Consider the following 17,764-nt stretch of genomic DNA (forward strand, 5'->3'; position numbering starts at 1 on the left):
AGCTGAGACACAAGCGAACGAAGCATGATATGCTTCCGGTATGCAAAACCACCCACCACAGCATGATGTACACCTGCAGCCACCTGTTCGCGCTGCAAGTCAGACGTTGAAAACGTAATTGTGTTGATGCGAAAGGCGAGACCTCGGACTTCGCACGCGACCTGGCGACAGGTATAGGAGAGGGACAGCAATATAGGTGGTTTATCGGCCTGTGTGAGTTTTCCGAGCTCAGCATCGTAGAGGTAGCCGTTTTCGACTGCAAAATATTGCTCGTAGATCATATCGCGAAGTTCGCGCGGCAGTCGGAGGAGGCTAAAGGACATCGTTTGTATAGCGTCGCGACTCAGTTTGGTGAAGTCTTGTAGACTGATGAGCTGAGCGTAACGGAGTAGGAGGTTGAGTAGTTGTGCAAAGTGCCACAGACGGGGCGCTTTTTGCAGAAGTGTATCCAGGTGCGTGGAGCCGCGTAGTCTGGTAGAGAGGCCCGCTTCCACACAAAACCTGCTCAGCCACGCACCCAGAATTCCAGCAGAATCACTCTCGAAAGACCAGATGGCGAGAATATTCTGATATGAAAACCATATTACAGACTACGTAAAGATAAGGACGTTAAAAGTGTGTGATATAACGTTAACGTAGGCTCTGGGGTGTTTAGTGCTTTTCTTAGGTTGGCGTGCTCGGATGGAGTGCGCACGCGTTCCCGTTCGTAGGCAAGCCTCGGCTCGCCCCACCTTCCGTACAATTCCCCCAATTTCGCCACAGCAACAACGACGTATCAGCACAACATGCAGGCATGAAGCCGTAACATCACGCTAGACAAGAGGATCGGCTAAGCAAAGGATTCCATTGAAGTTGATTGTAGATTACACGCTTGATGAATGCCTTGGCCCTTGGTTCGCAGTTGACACTGAATGCCACTCTTGTTCCAACGAATCCCAAAGCCTAGGGCCTCCAAATGACATGTCCCCAACGAAGCACATGCCAAGGTGGTAGTGGTGGCTCAGTCTGGAACACTTTCGGCTTGTGTGAGTCCCAGCTCATATCCCAGTAATGCGCAGACCATCCTCTGTTCTCTTCTAGTAGTTGCTCAACATCGTAAGGTGGAGGGAGCTCAAAGTTGGTTCTGATGAGCGGGCTATTGGTGGAAAGAGCTCGAACTGCTTCTGGTAGTCCTTCATAGATGAAACCACGGGTACCTAGTCGCCGATCGAGCCAGGAAGGTTGCGGTAGAATTCCCCGGGCGTAGCAGGTATCGAGGGCGGTCTGCCATGCGACGTCGCGTTGAATTACGTGGAAGGCGCGCGATGAAAGCTCTGGCACAGGATCGCCATCGAGAACGAGAGTGAAACAGCCATGTGGCATGCCGAGCGACACAAGGGTCTCTGCCTCTTTTATCCACGTACCCATCGCCTTAGTCATGTCCTCGGCGTAACATCTGGTGAGGAACAAATGCCCCTCATCACCTTTATCAAACAAGCTTTGATCGTTTTCCAAATAACTGGACAAGTTATGTGAAGCGATAGGGAAGACATTGCTCCAAAGACTGGCGCGGCGTTCAACTTTGAGCTGTGGATATGTTTGACAGAAAGGGATGAATCCTCTGCCATGGCTATCAGGAAGCGATATCGATTCGCGGTTCTCAATCAACAGGATCTCCCGAATGTTCTCGCGTGTAGTCTCGGGCGCGGAGTGCAGAAAGAGAAGAGCTCTTGAGGCTGCCGAATAAGCGTGCTTTGTGCGAGCAGAAAGGTGGAAAGTGTCGAAGGGCTGTCCCGAGATCCTCCGCAGCCTCGCAATTTCCGTGCCGTCTGGGATTTCCCAAGGTCTAGTATCAACATCGCTAACCAGATGATATTCGTTGTTCTTGAACGGCAGCTCAGACCATACTCTAGCATTCTTCAGAAATTCAGGGTGCTGAGAGACTAGATCCAAGGTGAAGGCTACAAAGTCGTGCCAAATGGACGGAGCCTCACCACATATCAGGTAAGGCCTAAACAGGGCGCGCTGGATTATCGAGTGACGCGGCGACTGCCAGTGATCAATCACCGGCGAGAATTGCGGATACGCTTCCCTCGCCGTCTGTGCTTGCTCTTCGCTGAGATAGTCATGCGTTGCGTAGTTGAGTATCGACTCTTTGATGTAGCGAATGGCATTGTTGCTTGCATGGAGCAAGACGGCATCTTCCTGCGTGGCATCCGAGTGGAAAGTCGTGAACTGAAGTGTATTGCTTCGCAGGGCAAGGCCATGGGTTTCGGCGGCGATTTGCCGGCAGCTCAGCACGAGAGACAATTCGATCGGTTGATCGTCGGCTCGCCTTAGCTTGTTCGTTTCGAAAACGTGTGTATAGCCCCCATCACAGCTGAAGTAGTAATCGTAGATGTGGTTGCGCAGCTCGCGCGGCAGTTGTAGAAGAGGCGACATGATGGTGATGGTGTCGTTGAGTATATTCGTCCTCTACAAATGCAGCCTCGGCTTGGTGAACTATCTGGCGGTTAGCTGGGGGTGAGGCTGTGTCGCGTTTGAATACTCACATTCTTTTGCGGGCGATGTGAATGCGGCTCAGACTCGGAGGGGGGGTGGTCTTGAATTGAGCTAGTTGTAAAAGGTGTGCTTTGGTACGCGGGCTGATTGCGATAGCGTAGAGATTTGCGAGCGAGACCACTGATTTGCAACTAATACAGCATCGTAGATTTGTGATAAAGACGTTGTTCGATGTTGTACTTGAGGAAAGACGAAACTCTTAGGCCTGCAACAAAATTCTTTGCTCCTCCACCTGTACCATGGTACTAACATTAGGCTGCTGTCTTGGCGAACTTGCAACACCGGTAATGCCACTGAACCTGATCCAAAGAAATAGTCCACCAGTCCATTGGTCCACCATCACTGGTCCGCAACTACAGCATCACCCGTAGCCATTTGAGCACATGCCACGGAGGCAATGGATCCTCAGTTTGGAAGCTATGCGGCTGGTGCCAGTCCCAACTCAGTTGCCACTGTTGTAAAGACCAACCACGGTACAGCTCAAGAACGCTCTCAACGTCGACCGGTGCACCCGGATCAAAATTGCAGCTGATTGGCCCATTCCAAGTTGACATATCGCGGATCGCAGCTGGAAGCCTTTCGTATTGGTATCCCGCGCAAGTTCGTCGCTTATACCAAGAAGGAGTAGGTAGAAGTCCTCGAGCATACGCAGCGTCAAGTGCTAGTTGCCAGGCAATGTCTTGCTGTACAATCTTGAAGACAGTAGAGGTGTGTTCAAGCGTAGGAGTGCCATCTAATAGCACGCTGAACGAATCCTGGGGCATCCCGAGTGAAGACAATGCCTGAGCTTCAATGATCCATGCCCCCACTGCCTTGGTGATTGTCGATGAGAATAGACGGTCGTCTTCCATACTATCGATGCCGCGGCGAGACTCGCTGCGTAATATGTAGTCGGCCTGTGAGTCAGGCCTCGCTCGAAGTACGGTGCTCCAAATGTCCACGATACGCCGAACGCGGAGACGCTGATTAGATCGACATAAAGAGATGAAGCCTCTTCCGTGAGACGCCGCGTTCGCGATTGATTCGCAGTCTTCGTGAAGTACAACATTCCGCACTTCGTTACGGCACGAAGACGGTATCGCATGGAGGAAGCGCAGGGCTACGGAGGCCGCCGAGTAGCGATATTCCAAAGAAGGGCAATATGTGAGAGGTTCGACCTGCACGATACTTGCTAGTCTGCTGACTTCGGCAGAAGTTTGTACAAGCCAAGGTTCTGGAGAGGCCTCGTTCAGAGCTAACACATTGCAAGGTGCCTCCTCGGTCCAGAAATCAGGCATAGACTCCGCTTCTGTGTGACATGCGGGGTGTTCCGACAGCAGATTGAATACATAGTTGATGAAATCTTCCCACATAGATGGTGCTTCTCCGCAATCGAAATCGTCCTTGTACAACGCGGAGATACTCCGGTGCGGAGTCCAATCGTCAAAAATGTGAGCGAACTGCGGGTATGCGTCAATTGCCCGTTGTACCATGTCGTTGGAGAGAACCCGAGGTATGAGGTGTCGTAGCAGCATCTTCTTGCGATGCCTTATAGTATACATCGCTCCGTTTAATAGACCGGCTTGCTGTCGTGTGGACTCCGAGAAGCGGGTATAGAAGGTGATGGTATTTTGCCCGAGCGCAAGCCCTCGCAATTCGGCTGCGATCTGGCGGCATGTAAGAATGAGCGCGGTGGAGATGGGAGAACCGTCGGCCTGTAGAAGTCGGTTTGTCTGCACAAGTGTATCTGACACGCCGTGAGTCATGGTACCCATACCTCGAAGTTGTGGATGTAGCCACCATCGACCTAGACGTAATGCTCATAGATGAGGTCTCTCAGCTCGCGTGGAAGGCGCAGTATTGCCGGCGGTGTGGGCAGAATGTTGTCGACATGTTCCATATCAGATTCGACGAGCCCAGGTGTCTCGGAGTGGTCGATGGATTGAACTGGCTTCATAGTGAAGGTTCTGTGGCGGTCGGTAGCAGAAAATCGAGAAACAGAACGGTGTTCTTATAGCTCGACTTAAGGCCACGTAAGATTGCAGAAGAGCTCATCTGGTCAGGCTACGGTGGTCAACCAGACACCGTGATGGCATGTAATTGTGGCCTTCCATCTTCACCCAGCTGCGACACTTCGAAGACCTTGGTAAGGCCACGATGCGCCATTGCTAGTGATTGCGTGTACTAGGTATATCTCTCTCGTCTAGGCAGCAGAAATAGGCGCAGGGTTGTAGAAGGCGGGCGGTATCGTGTTGGCGGGGAAGCTCGCGTCCGGTACGCGGTAGTGGTTAATGGAAACAGACGCGATGCGGTTCGTTGAGACGCGTCGGTGACGTCAGCGCCGACACACTAAAGCGTCTTAGGCAGCCACATCCAACGCGCCGACCAGAAGTTCGACAAAGACATACCTACAAACCCATGGATCGTTTATGACCTCGATTCAACGTCGATACGTTGCTCGATTCAAGACGGAGGAACGATTGAAGAGACCAGGTAGATGCACCCCCAGTCTGCGTCAACAGTGCACTCTATTCTTCGGACGCAGTGCGCGAACCCGCATTTGTCTTTAATGTTCTTACTTATGAGCCACCTCCCACCGCGGTATACTGAGGTAACATACAGGCTGCAATCAACGCCTGTCACGAAGGATCGAACACACCCTTCCGGAGTACCTGACTCACGTCTTTGGATGCGGCTTTGACAGGTGCTCTATTGCTGATGAGTCACGCTTGCGCGCCACATGTACATCTTCATCACGTCAACAACGTTCGACACATTCCGTCATTGATTCCACCAAGACATGAGTAGTGAGTATCTGCTACCTCTCGTCGACAGATTGTTTTGCGAATCTCCACGATGCCGCCTTCGAGCCCCCCAGCAAGCACGCAGCTTCAATCCCGACTCTTTCGTCTCCCTAGGGAACTTCGAGATGTCATCTACCACCATTACCTATATAACGAAGACGGCCTTATCTACAGTTTCGAAACCAACAAACTCCCTGTCGATTTGTCATTGACGTACACTTGTCGTGCGGCCGCACTCGAGCTTCGAGGCCTTGCTCTGCGGCTTAACAAGGTCGTGTTCTGCACAACCTACCCGCATGCCATTCGAACGCATGCGTTTTTATTCCACCGAGCGCTCTCCGAGTTACACGCCCTCAAATTCAACCTACTCAATCTCCAAGCTCCGCGTCTGTTAACTGAAGCGATCCAAAAAGAAGCCTCCGTCAAATATCCACAGTTCTCACGGGTCCTGCCGACACTAGGAACGCCAGGTGAACGCCCGAACACCTTGGGAGAGCCACCATCGACGTATCGCGATTTTGTTCATTTCACACTGAATCTCTTGTATGACCGCAAACACCACCCCAAACTGGGCGGCAAACGTTCCGAACGCAAGCGCCGAAGTCTACGAAAAGTGAATCCCGAACCCTGGTCAACGCCCAACGAGAGGGGCAGACTCCCACGTGGTGCAGAGGGAAAGTTTGGTTATTGCGCCCAGGGCAGACTCGGTCACGACCTTGCGGCTACATTTGACCGCGAACTCCAGCAACTAGTCGACATAACCAGAACCCATGATCGTGTCGGGACTATGAAACACTCCTTGTCAGCAGCAGCATGCGCAATACGTTTCCTTCGGTCTCTCCGCGTCGATACGCGTGAGCACGTGCAACAGGTTGAACTCATCGAGGACCGAGAGTCTATTTCGTTCCCGGAATGCCATGGCAGGGGACTGATATCGTTCTGTCGTGAGCACCCGAAGTTGCGCGTACATAGGCGTGTCAGTCTCTGGAAGAACGCGTTCCCCGTAACCTCTGTGATACGGTACCAGTTGAACGGGCGATACTCAGAAGACGATCGACTTAGCTCCAGCTACGTCTCAAAAGCAGTTGCGAAGTGGATGGTAGAAGCATCTATATTACCCTCCCTGGGTATGCCCGAGGGCTCTTTCAAGCTAACTTTTGAATGCGACTCCGCCCCCGCAGAGACTACACAGGTCTTCAACGTCCTCCAGCGAGATGCTGCATGGCAGACTGCCTTGGATCTAAGTTATGCACGGCATATTCTACCGCAGCCAACCTGGCACCAGCGCAGACTCCGCAAGGCATACGTATACGAGACCTTCCCAGAGCTTCTAGAGCAAGTCACCAACTGTGACCACCCTTTCATTCATTGCGACTTCCACCCAGGCACGGTGTGCAATCCGGAGGAAATCATCCGCGAGCGGAGGGGTGACTCACTGGAAGAATGGCGTGCAGCCTGGCTTGATCATACGCCTCGAGAGTTCCAAACACCCGCCAACATGCCTCCGTGGCACGTACTCCGCGCTGGCTTTATAGTTTGGGACGTTTGGGGAGGAGCGCGATTTCACGGTTAAGGCTGCGAACGCAATCTACCCTGCGATCATTCAGTATAGTTTACACTATGATCATTACTTCGGACTTGAGTTTGGGCAGTGCGTACTGCAAGTAGATCGGCTGCTTCCGTTTCGGCGGGAATAGCGCATCAAAGACATCTCAGGTAGAATATCACACAATTACAGACTAATTGATAGAGAGGCTGAACTCCCTCCTCACCACCCCTCGATCCCCGCTACCACATCGCTATCTCCTCCTTCGCCCCCCTCTCCAGCTTCGGCTTACGAAACGTGCGCGTTGCCCCTACACCCAATACTCAGCCACGTTAATCAAGAAAAACTCTAAACAGGCCTGCAGCATACATCAACATAAAAACCTAAAAGATAGGTAACACAGCATCGATGTAGGTCCTAGACCTGTCCAGCATTTTTCTTATACAAGGTGCAGCCAAACCTCCCCTTCCCCCGCCTACTTCCTCCTCCCATGTTTCGCAATCAAACTCCTGCTCTCCCCACACAGCCAGATATGCGGCCCGGCCTCACCGTCCTTAAGCCCATGCTCATTGATGATATGCTCAATCTGTTTTGCGCGCCCGCGGTTCGCGCTCAGGGTGGTGAGGCTCTCGGCCCAGCCGTAGAGGAAGATGGACTTGTTGAGGTGGCCGAGTTCGGCGGCGACGGCCGTGGCGGCGCGGGGGAGGTTGTCGGTGATGGTGTTGACGTTGGGGGTTTTGACGGTTATGGGGAGGGCGAAGTTGGGGGGTGGGGGGTAGTCGGATAGTGCGGCCTGGTGGGAATGTTAGCTTTGGGTTGTTTGGGGTGACGTGAGGGAAGAGCTGAACACCGTAGAGCCTACATCGAGATGAAAATATGCAAAGTAGGTGGCCCAACGTCAACGTAGGCTCTAGGGTGTTTATCTTTTTCCCTTGTATAAGGTTGTGGGGTGATGTGAGGGGACGTACCCATACTGCGACTAGTTCTTGATGTGACCATGATGCGCAGTCTCCTTGTCCCAATAGTAGATCCGCTCTTGTCTTCTCCGTGTCAGTCGCAAGAGTCTGCACTATCAGGTTCATCTGCTCGGCTGCTTCGCGCGTGCACACCATCGGATGCGCGCCGATGGCAGGGTATAGATGTGTTGGTAGCAGGTGCTCTTGAGCCTCCTCCTCGATCTGGGAGCGTACCTCCCCTGGATACCAGTCCAGTATCGGGCATGGTTTGTGGGATATGTCGGATATGAGGGCCAATAGAATGGTGCAATCGACGTTCAATGTGTCGCTGAGGGCCCGGGACCTATCGATGAGTAGACGCGGTAGAACAGCTTCTATGGAGAGCGCGGGTGGAACGTCGTCTCCGCATTGTACTATCGCACCGGTAGCGCGTATCTTGTTGATAATCATATCGATAGCTGGTGTTTTCCCAGCAGAGATCCGTGTTAAGACGAACCGCACCTTGGGTGGTCGGCCGCGAATAGGATTTGCACGCGCAGCTCTTGCAAGACCTCGCGCGTTGCGCACCACGTCGATTTGGTCTTCATCGTCATCGTCATCTTCCGGTGGAGGCGGCATATCTTCATCGTCTTCAGAGTCCGAGTCGTTTACCCAACCCAACTTCGCAAGATCGAATAGAATACGCTTCTCGGAGACGGTTGATACCCGTATCCACTCCGCACCTTCTTCTGCAACGATATCAACGAGGGCAGAGGTCTTGTTCTTGGCTTGGCTTCCTTTTGCCAGGCTGACTCCTTTTGTTGTACTTTTGCCCGCTGGAGCTTTATGCCGGTCCCAGAAGAAATATTTGCGGAAGCTTTGGATTCCCATTGAGCGCTTTGCTGCGCCCCATAGTGCTTCATAGTAGAGAAGATTTGAAGATACAATGTAGTGCCGGGCTTTTTCCTCATCCATGGATGATCCCGCAATCTTCTGTAGGAAGGCTAGCTCGTTGCGCATGTCATTGCGAAGACTTCGATATCTAGTACGGTTAGTTGTGGTCTGAGACTGCCAATCTAATCACGAAGCAGCTCACCCCTTCTCAGAAGAACCTCCCCTGGAGGTATGCGCTATGTTGTGTACTGTCAATGTGAAAGCAGACCCACCGCGAACACCTCCAGGGTCATATGAGGTTTAATCTGGGAAGGCGGGGAGCCTTCGTTTAGATGACTATATCATTGTAATCGCATCTACGTACTCAACTGGATTGTAGACCTTCCCGACCTTTTGCTTCTCGAGAACCGCAGCAATGTAGGTCTCTACCTCGTCGTTGAGATGATTGCCACGCGCCACTAGCTCTTGAATAGTGGCTTCGAGCTCAGCCCTTGGGGTGGGCATTTTGCCCTCAGCTGGCTCTTCCCCAAGACCAATTTGGCCGAGGCCTTTGGTGATGGACTCTGCCATGATCACCTCCGACCGGGATAAACCTGGATAGGCCTGCGGACTACACTATGATGAAAACTAGCAAATCGGAAGATCGGGCGACAACGTAGGCTCCAGATTGTCAGCTTGTTCCTTGGATGGGGTGTGGTGGTGCCACTCTTGTGGTAAGTCTGGTCAGTTTGATAGTGCACGCAGGGCAGGTGAAGTACTGCACTCGCTTAGAATTTAGCGAATCCCTCCTCTTCCTATTCAGCTCCCAGCGTCCGAGAATTGCTCCTGGTGAGTAGTAGTCCGGGGTGGTGGAGAGTTGATAGAATAGATTTCGATTTCTGAAGATGAAGTACGGGAGCCCTGACTCAAGCACTAGTCAAACCGTGGAAGGTTCTCGGGTGGTGGCGCAAGCAGCAAACTGCTGTTGCCTGATAGGTCGGTTCTGGTGTCAGCCCTTTTCTGCATCCTAGGTTCCTGTCGCGTGGTACCTGGGTAGAGTCGCGATTCTAGTCTGGCCCGACGATTCCCCGGCCGACCCCGCCAAAAGTTGCCCGCATACCGAACCCACGCACCGACCACCATCCTCATCTCTCTCTCCCTCTCCCCCAGACACCACCAACCCACGATGCCGTACTTCGCAACGAGCCAGGAGTGGTACGAGCAGTCGTCGCTCCTGCTCAAAGCGCGACCGACATCCGTATGCTAAGCTCCACTTCACACGCACGCACGCGACCCGCCTTCTAATCGAGCTACTAGACACGCATCACGTCCAAATACTCTGTCCTCAAGCCCACCGCCTCCAAGATAAAGAAACGCCAAAAGTACGAGGAGAAGCGAGCTTCGAAGCCCACAGAAACAGCGCGCGCATCATCACCGCCGCCGCAATCGCAGAATCCCGAAGAAGTCACCGTGTTCTTCACGCTGAAGACGTACGACCCCGAGTCAGGGACATGCCTACAATATGAGACCAACAAGGGCGCCGAAGTCGGAAGATTGATTGGAAACCTGGGCAGGCTGGGAAGACACATGGCAGCGCTGCCGGAGACAACGGACGATCTGAGCATGCCGGCTGGCGGTGAGGCCACATCCACACCACAGGTCGATGAAGGCGGAGATGTGAAGATGGGCGGCGTCCTAGCGGCTGGCGCGGGAACTGGAGGCAAGAAGAAAAAGAAGGGCAAGAAATGAGTAGGATTACAGCACAACCATACAATAATGCACGCGCCGGGCAGGTCGCCCAAGGCAAACGAAGACATTGCGACGCACGTACACGATACCACGAGGCTCAGGGATATCGATTGCGGTTCAATGATTGATAAAGGGCCAAGGCATATATGGCGCACAGCCTGCGAAATGAAGATACCCAATTCCACTCCCAGCCTGCCCGTCCGTGAACTTCTCACAGCTGCCGTCCATACTAAGACTTCCTAATAGCCTTACCAGCAGCCTCAGCGTACGAGACACCCTTCATGCGCTCCCTAAGCTTCTCCTTACGCTTCTCAGCCTTGCGCTCTTCTTTCTGCTTCTCCATCCGCTCCTTGCGCTCCGCCTCCTGCTTTTGCTTCTCAGCCGCCGTCCTGCCGACGATTTCCCACTCGGCCTTATCCTGCTCGTGCAGCGCTTCGTCTTTGTCTACGACGTCCCAGTTGTCCTCGCTGTTGGCGCTTGACTCGGGTGGGTTTAGACCAGCGTTGTTGGTTTGGTTGAGGAAGTCCTTGAGGTCTGACGGCGGGCCTTGCACCGCGGTGGTGGGGATGCTGGAGGACATCGTGGTGATTTGATGAATAGTCTGCTTGCCGAGGATATTATGGTTTGAGTAAGTGAGCGAAGGGTTGAGGGAAAGTGTAAGATCTGAATGTGGTGAGCGTTCGATGATAGTGGTTTACTTGGGTATTGGAAATGGTTATGGTGCTTTACTGACGGGTTACAGAAAGTATATGTACTGGCCCGGCCGGTCGCATTGCCTTCAATTCGCGACTCTCATTCACAGCTGAGTTGCTGCAGTGAATGTCGAATTACCACCGCGCAACCATGCGTGCGTCACATTCCGCCGTTCGAAGGCGGCGAAATATATTCTCTCGACCGCACCATGGTTCTCGCACGGTGGGCGCGCGCGCGAACGGGCTCTTGATCATGGGAAAGGTGCAGTTTCTGGAATTGGCGGCATCACAACGATTCACGAATGCGATACGTTGTTTCAAGACTGCCTGCGAGACTGCAGGGTGGGCGCATCCATGGGGCCAGATTGATGTTGCTCATGTTGATGGTGGTACTGCTTGTCACAACTCCGAAGGGCGCAGCTCATGAAAGCGCACCCGAGTGCGTGGTCAATAAAGCTATGCCGTAATACTAGATGGCGATCTCTTCTTGCCCTGAAGAATCCCATATCTCGGCTGATGTTGTCTGTTTGGCGGGTACATGGGTCGTTCCTTCCGCTTCGGGTTAAGTCTGTGCTGCGGCGCAGCATCAACATTGATTAACAAGGGGCAGTCGCGATCACTCAACCTCCACGTCAAATCCACTGACAGTCCCCAGACCATGAAATTCATTCAATTTTCGCGTTTTCCACGTTTTTACGAGCTCCTCTGCCCAGAGCTCAACCAACGCCAACCGCTCACCCAATACAAGTGCAAACTTCAAGAATTATTCGAACCGAAAGACGAGACCTGGTTTTACAATACCTTCGCAAAAGCCCGATCAGGTGCGGACCGGATTCAGAACTACCACCCTCCGGCTGGAGATCTCTTCGAACGCCTTCCAAACGAAATCATTGACGAAATATTCGATTATGTGCTGCTTCACAAGGATGACAGCCTCAACCTTGACAAACGCAAGGATGAGGAACTTCACGACAAGGTTGAACATGACGCCCTGGGCGACCTAGATTCCTTGGGCCTTTCCTCTGCACGCCTATGGCCACTGCTCCTGGAGCGCATCCATCGGAACTACCAGACCAACTGGTCAGGCAAGAAGGTTGGCTTCCACGACTACAACCTTGCCTTCACTGCTGAGTAAGGGTATAACTATGGTATCGCGTATGAAGTGATTGGTCAAGGTGGGCGCCTATATCCACGGTGGAAGAGTTTGATTCAAGGTTGGACATGGGAACACTTCAGCTGCCTGCCAGATATGGCATGGCGTGTTGCTTTCATTCCCTCCTACAGATCTCGATACTCAAACACGAGCGACCTAAAGTCGATGAAGTACGAGATAGAGATTCCACCAGATGATCTGGAGAAGATCGAGCGAGATCTCCGGCGGACGAATTTGCGTTCCACAGAGACAGAGTGGGTACTACGCAACCTAACGACCAGGCAATGCGTACGTTCGGATCGATTGCAAGAGCCGGCCTCCGCAGAGCCAGAGTGGCCTCCCCTGCCCAAGTCTCAGGAAAAGCTGATGACCAGAATGCGGCGACAGCGCAAGGCCCTGATACAACGAATGAAGAATGAGGCAAAGGAAGACTATGTCTCACCTTGGCCCTTTGACCTGGCGAATCTGCCACTTACTCTGGCCAACATCTTCCTGGTTCTGACCTGTGACAGTGCAGAAGTATTACCATCATACATTCCTAAAGATGACCCCGAAAAATATCTGCACTTCCACGATGCCCCCTGGTGCGGTTGCGCATTCGAACTCATGCCGCTGGACGATCACTTGGATGCTCAAGAACGAGGCTTGGACCCAACAGCTCCAACAAATGAGACGTGGATGGATGTCAGTAGAGAAGTGGTCGCCGATATGGCGAACTTGCGCTTCTGCATCCAGAAAAATATCGCTATCTCTGAAGAAGAGATCAAAAGGAATCTCGATACTGCAGAGAGACGAGGTGAACAACCAGCATGGCATGCGTTTTGGGTCAACTTCTACGCCAGCGTTGGAGAGACAAGAAGGCAGCATCGGTAGTGGGTGAAGACATGTCCGCCTAGACCTTGGATAGATGAGAGCATGTATGCGGAAACGTAGGTAGTCGAAGTGACCGGAACAATCCCATCTTCACTTTCACCTCGCTTCAATACAACACAATAGGAAAGAGATGCTTCCACCCAACTCTATCGTCGTCTGCAAAGCTATTGTACATCTGTATTCTGCCAGTTCTATTGTTACCCCGTCATCCTCCAAGGTATCAAAACCTCGCCATCCCCTCTTCAAAACTACCCCCAGACACCTACAACACCTTCCACCCCCTCATATCTTCCAGTCCAAAAACATCGACATCCTCCTCGCACCCTCAAAACCTAGCTCTCCACCACCCAAGAGTAGCTGGACTACTTCGGCGCCTCCCTCACTCCTCCACAATGAGCCCCCACTCGCGCCTTTGTCGCCGCCTAACCTGGCACCTCTGCCGCGCGCGCCGCCAGCTCGAGCGCCGCATGAATGGCCCACCAGCCATGCGAACGCGAAGCCGGGTCGCCGCCATATCTTCACCAGCACAAGTCACACCCGCAACACCAAACACCCCTGCCGACAGAACCGGCACCCTTACCAAAAAGCCCTCCACCAAGAGGCAACTCCTCGCAAGCTCAAAGCGGCTCGGCAGAAAAAGACTGGCGCTGAAGCGGCATTTGGAGAAGAAGAAGAAAGACATGGAGGAGAAGCGGAAGAGGACGTTTGGCATGGGGCAGCGGATCAGGCTGCTGAGTCAGCTTGGTCCGGCTGGGGAGTTGGAAGAAGGGAGGAGGTTGGTGCCTGCGCAGCGGAAGATTACGACTGTGGAGCAGATGAGGGTGAAGAGGGAGGGGAAGAGGGTGGGGAGGAGTCCGTTGGGGGAGATGTGGTGAGGGGGGGTTTGTGGAGGGGAGGCTGTTGGGGGGATGTCTTCTTCAGGGGGTTGTTTGGGGGGAGGGTTGGAGCGCTGGTCGCGAAGTGTATTCTCCAAACGTATATATGGTTCGACGGTTGGAGCGCTGGTCGCTCCATGTATTCCTCAAACGTACATGTACTTCGAAAACAGAAGCGCTAGTCACTTCACGTCGTCACCCGGCTTCCTCCTATCTACAAGTTCAACAACACACTCGCCAACCCCATTCCAGCACCCCACGCCGCACCAACACCCAGACCCCGCTTCTGCGCCTTACCCTGATACTCCGGCATACCGGCCCCAGCACCAAAGTCATACTCGAAGCCTCCATTGAGCGCAACAGGGCCCTGGACACTTCTTCCAGTACCAAGAATAGTAATATTCTTAACAACACACTCCGTCGCGTATCCAAAGTCACCGTCCATGCTGAACTTGCCGTTGTCGTAGGAGAACGTGATCATGGACGTAGACGGCTGCTCGATGCTATCGCCGTCGTCGAGGTACAGCGAGCCCGAAGCCTGATTCGTCGCGTTCGGCGCGATCCACAAGACAAAGTCCTGCTTCCGCAGCTCGGTCGTCGTGTTTGCGGATTCAGCGCGCAGAGGCAGGATGGAGCCGCCGCGGACGTGGAGGGGGATGGAGTCGAAACCGATGTCGGTGAGGTCGATCATGCTTCCGTTTCCTTGGATGCGGTCGCCGGTCCAGTAGTCGTAGAAGACTTCGTTGGGGAGGTAGATGGATACACTGGTGGAGTTTTCTTCCAGAACGGGCGACACGAGGATGGCGTCGCCGTAGAAGAATTGGTATTCGAGGGCGAAGGTGTTGGGGTCGGTGGGGTAGTGGAACCATAGCGGGTTTAAGCTGGGTTCTCCGGTGGTGGTCTGGCGGTGGAAGGCCGTGTAGAAGTAGTCGAGTAGACGGTAGCGGACGCTAATTGCGTTCTTGGCTGCGGCGGTGGTCAAGGGCCAGCGGTAGTACTCTTGGTCGATTGACGTGTCGCCAGCGTGGTTCCTCATAAAGGGGTAGAAGGCACCGAGGGTGGCCCAGCGTGCGCAGAGGGTCTCGGTGGTGTTGCCGGCGAATCCGCAGATGTCGGGTCCGACCATGGGGATCTGGAAGATGGAGTTGAAGTTCAGGATGCCGGCAATGGAGAAGCGGTATTGCGTCCATTCGGAGACGTTGTCACCGAGCCACTTTCCGAGGTAGGTACCTAGACCGACGAACTAGTCATTTCGTTAGCTGCGGTGTGATTTGATGACATGTGAAGACTTACGGTAGAGCGAGTGATTATCAACGGACGGCGTTCAGGACGGCGCGCAAGCATACTCTTGTGCGAAGCAATCGACATCATCGAGCCCCAGAAATTGTGAGTGTCATAGTGGTATGTTCCATCGTAGTTCTGGATGTCGGTGTCGAGGGTCTTGTTGCTGATGGAGCCAGCAGCGTTGGCAATCTGGTACTCAGGGTTGATCAGGTCACGGCCGGGAAGACCGGGGTGCGCGGCAAGGTCTTCGGTGTTGTTTGAGGCTTGACGCTTGGAGTTGGAGCGCTTGCTGAGGGGAGAGCTTGAGCGAGTCTTCAGCGTGGAATTGGACTGAGGCTGGAATCCTGCTGGGAAGCCAGGGATCTGACGGCCGTCGGCGGAGGTGCGGACTGGCGGTGGCTCAGGTGGGTTCTTGGACTCCTCTGAGTAGCCTACAGGATCCTCGCAAGGGTACGGACAGAAATTGGCAGGCTCGTTCATGTCGTTCCACAGACCGTCAATGTCAACACCAGTCGCCGGGTCGAAGAACTCGGCAAACTTCTGGTCCCAGTACTGCTGGGTGTTTGGGTGGAACCAGTCGGGGAAGACAGTTGGGCCGGGCCAGACCGCGCCTTCGAAGAAAGAGCCGTTCTCGCGCTTTTGGAAGACATCGAGCTCGGCACCGTCGTTGTAGCCATCGTAGTCGCCACTCCAGACAGCCGAGTTGACCATCATGATGTAGTGCTGCTGGTGAGCATGGAGGTAGTCAACCACCTCGCGAACGAGTTCAAGAGGGTAACGCTCTGGATCCAGAGTGAACAGGCGACGGAGCTCCATGTAGTCAATGTCGGTCCACATGGTCTGGGTATGTTAGCGAGGATCTTTGGACAATATGTTGGGATATGAAACTCACCTCGAGAGGGATGTCGGCAGCGGAGTAGTTGGCAACTACCTCAGCAACTTGCCAGACATCACGGTAACCGTACTTGCATTGATGAGATCCGAAACCCCAGTACGGCATCATAGCGGGAAGACCAGAGAGAGCAGAGTACTGGACTGCAACTTCCTTCGGTCCAGGACCAGCGAGGAAATAGAAGTCAAGAACACCACCTAGAGTGTTGTACTCAAGGAACTGGCCCTCGGAGTCGTCGATCTTGATGTCCATACCCTGAGAGCTGGCCAAGAAGACACCGTGAGTGCCGTTCTCGCCGCGGTGGTCAAAGTAGATGGGGTGGGCTCCGTAGAGATTGGAACCCTCTGGGGTACCGTAGGCATCACGGTTCCAGAGAGTGCGGGTGTAGTTGGTGGTGTTCAGATGGAAGTGGTCAGTCGATTCACCAAGCCCGTATAGGTTGGGCGAAGGAGGCAGAGCAGTCCTCAGACGAAGGTACTGCGATTCAAAGACGAGCGATGCAGCGGAGGTGTCGAAGAGAGTCTCGTTGGTCTCCTTGCGCTTGATGGCGAACGAGAACGGGCTGTCGGTCCATGTGAATGACAGGGCAGAGTCCTCGGGGTTGACACCCTCGTCATCGGAAGGACGAGGCCAGACAGACTCTTGGATCTGGAACACTTGCTCTTCAGCATCGAAGATCTTTACGTGGAGGCGTTCGGCTGTGAGATTGGTTAGCACTAGGAACGATTGTGATGATTGAAGAACGCACCAGTTTGGTACTCGACTTCAAGCTTGAGGTCAGTCAAGTCGTCGCCGTAGACATTGCAAGCGGTGCCCGCAAGCGTAAGGTCCGCGGTAACCTTGGAGCCATTATCCTGAAGGTTGCTAGCAGTGTACCCAGGGCAAGCTTCAAGTGATGAGCTTTGGCGTTGAACCAGCGAACTTGCAAACGCAGGTACCGCCACCCCAAGAGCGAAAAGGCCTTTGGTGATCATGGTGCCTGAAGGTATTGAGAAAGCCAGGACCGTGTTAGATGCTGATCGTCCGAGGGAACCTTCACCTTCTTATACTCGAGCGCGTGCAGCCGTGTGTGCTAGTCCGATGCACTACAACAACAAAGCACGCATCGTGATCTCGGTTCACACTTACCGTTTGCATGGCTAGGATAGGTGGATATGCACCCAAGGCGCGCTCCCCCGCAGTACCGTCATCATGGAGGTCGGACTTGCATGGCTTGGCAACGATGCGAGGGCCAGAGAGGCAACATAGCGGGGTCATTGGTTCCGCAGATTCACGCTGTGGAGAGCTTGTTTACCCGGAGAGAATCCCGTTTGGGGTTCGGCTGGCATGGAGGACATACGAGGCGCAAAACTCTGGGGTAAACGATCAGGTTTGTTTACGCGGGTGCGAGGCGCGACGCACGGCGGCTACGCTGATTCGATGGAAGTCGGGAGTGCGAGATGCCGGTCCGAGTTCTGGTGCCGGCGTGCCTTCGCGCTTCCATCGCCAAGCAGACGGCTGAAGAACGCCAAGACAAATGGTAAAGTTGGTCACATGTCGTGAGTCCAGAGTTCAGGCGTCGAGTTCCA

The 17,764-nt window shown here is 53.7% G+C and overlaps 6 protein-coding genes across 6 annotated transcripts; 2 read left to right on the forward strand and 4 right to left on the reverse strand.

Moving 5' to 3' along the window:
• Positions 1 to 942: 942 nt before the first annotated feature.
• Positions 943 to 2,421, reverse strand: J4E86_002594 (uncharacterized protein; the record flags this gene model as incomplete). The annotated part of the gene is made up of 1 exon (XM_051443152.1): positions 943 to 2,421. One exon carries the CDS (start codon positions 2,419 to 2,421, stop codon positions 943 to 945), a length of 1,479 nt encoding a protein of 492 aa, XP_051306740.1.
• A 4,924-nt stretch (positions 2,422 to 7,345) lies between these two features.
• Positions 7,346 to 9,269, reverse strand: J4E86_002595 (uncharacterized protein; the record flags this gene model as incomplete). The annotated part of the gene is made up of 3 exons (XM_051443153.1): positions 7,346 to 7,663; positions 7,839 to 8,847; positions 9,064 to 9,269. 3 exons carry the CDS (start codon positions 9,267 to 9,269, stop codon positions 7,346 to 7,348), a joined length of 1,533 nt encoding a protein of 510 aa, XP_051306741.1.
• Positions 9,270 to 9,864: 595 nt separating this feature from the next.
• J4E86_002596 (uncharacterized protein) lies at positions 9,865 to 10,427 on the forward strand (the record flags this gene model as incomplete). Its single annotated transcript, XM_051443154.1, has 2 exons — positions 9,865 to 9,936; positions 9,996 to 10,427. 2 exons carry the CDS (start codon positions 9,865 to 9,867, stop codon positions 10,425 to 10,427), a joined length of 504 nt encoding a protein of 167 aa, XP_051306742.1.
• A 229-nt stretch (positions 10,428 to 10,656) lies between these two features.
• On the reverse strand, positions 10,657 to 11,007 carry J4E86_002597 (uncharacterized protein; the record flags this gene model as incomplete). Its single annotated transcript, XM_051443155.1, is given in 2 exon segments — positions 10,657 to 10,816; positions 10,835 to 11,007. The coding sequence occupies 2 exon segments, from the start codon at positions 11,005 to 11,007 to the stop codon at positions 10,657 to 10,659; spliced, it is 333 nt and encodes a 110-aa protein (XP_051306743.1).
• A 770-nt stretch (positions 11,008 to 11,777) lies between these two features.
• Positions 11,778 to 13,145, forward strand: J4E86_002598 (uncharacterized protein; the record flags this gene model as incomplete). Its single annotated transcript, XM_051443156.1, has 2 exons — positions 11,778 to 12,250; positions 12,425 to 13,145. 2 exons carry the CDS (start codon positions 11,778 to 11,780, stop codon positions 13,143 to 13,145), a joined length of 1,194 nt encoding a protein of 397 aa, XP_051306744.1.
• A 1,089-nt stretch (positions 13,146 to 14,234) lies between these two features.
• J4E86_002599 (uncharacterized protein) lies at positions 14,235 to 17,170 on the reverse strand (the record flags this gene model as incomplete). Its single annotated transcript, XM_051443157.1, has 4 exons — positions 14,235 to 15,263; positions 15,314 to 16,144; positions 16,197 to 16,894; positions 16,945 to 17,170. The coding sequence occupies 4 exons, from the start codon at positions 17,168 to 17,170 to the stop codon at positions 14,235 to 14,237; spliced, it is 2,784 nt and encodes a 927-aa protein (XP_051306745.1).
• Between the last annotated feature and the right edge of the window lie 594 nt (positions 17,171 to 17,764).

The sequence above is a fragment of the Alternaria arbusti genome (genome assembly GCF_024043155.1).
Source record: "Alternaria arbusti strain BMP 1465 chromosome Unknown scaffold_2, whole genome shotgun sequence".
Classification (NCBI taxonomy): Eukaryota; Fungi; Ascomycota; class Dothideomycetes; order Pleosporales; family Pleosporaceae; genus Alternaria; species Alternaria arbusti.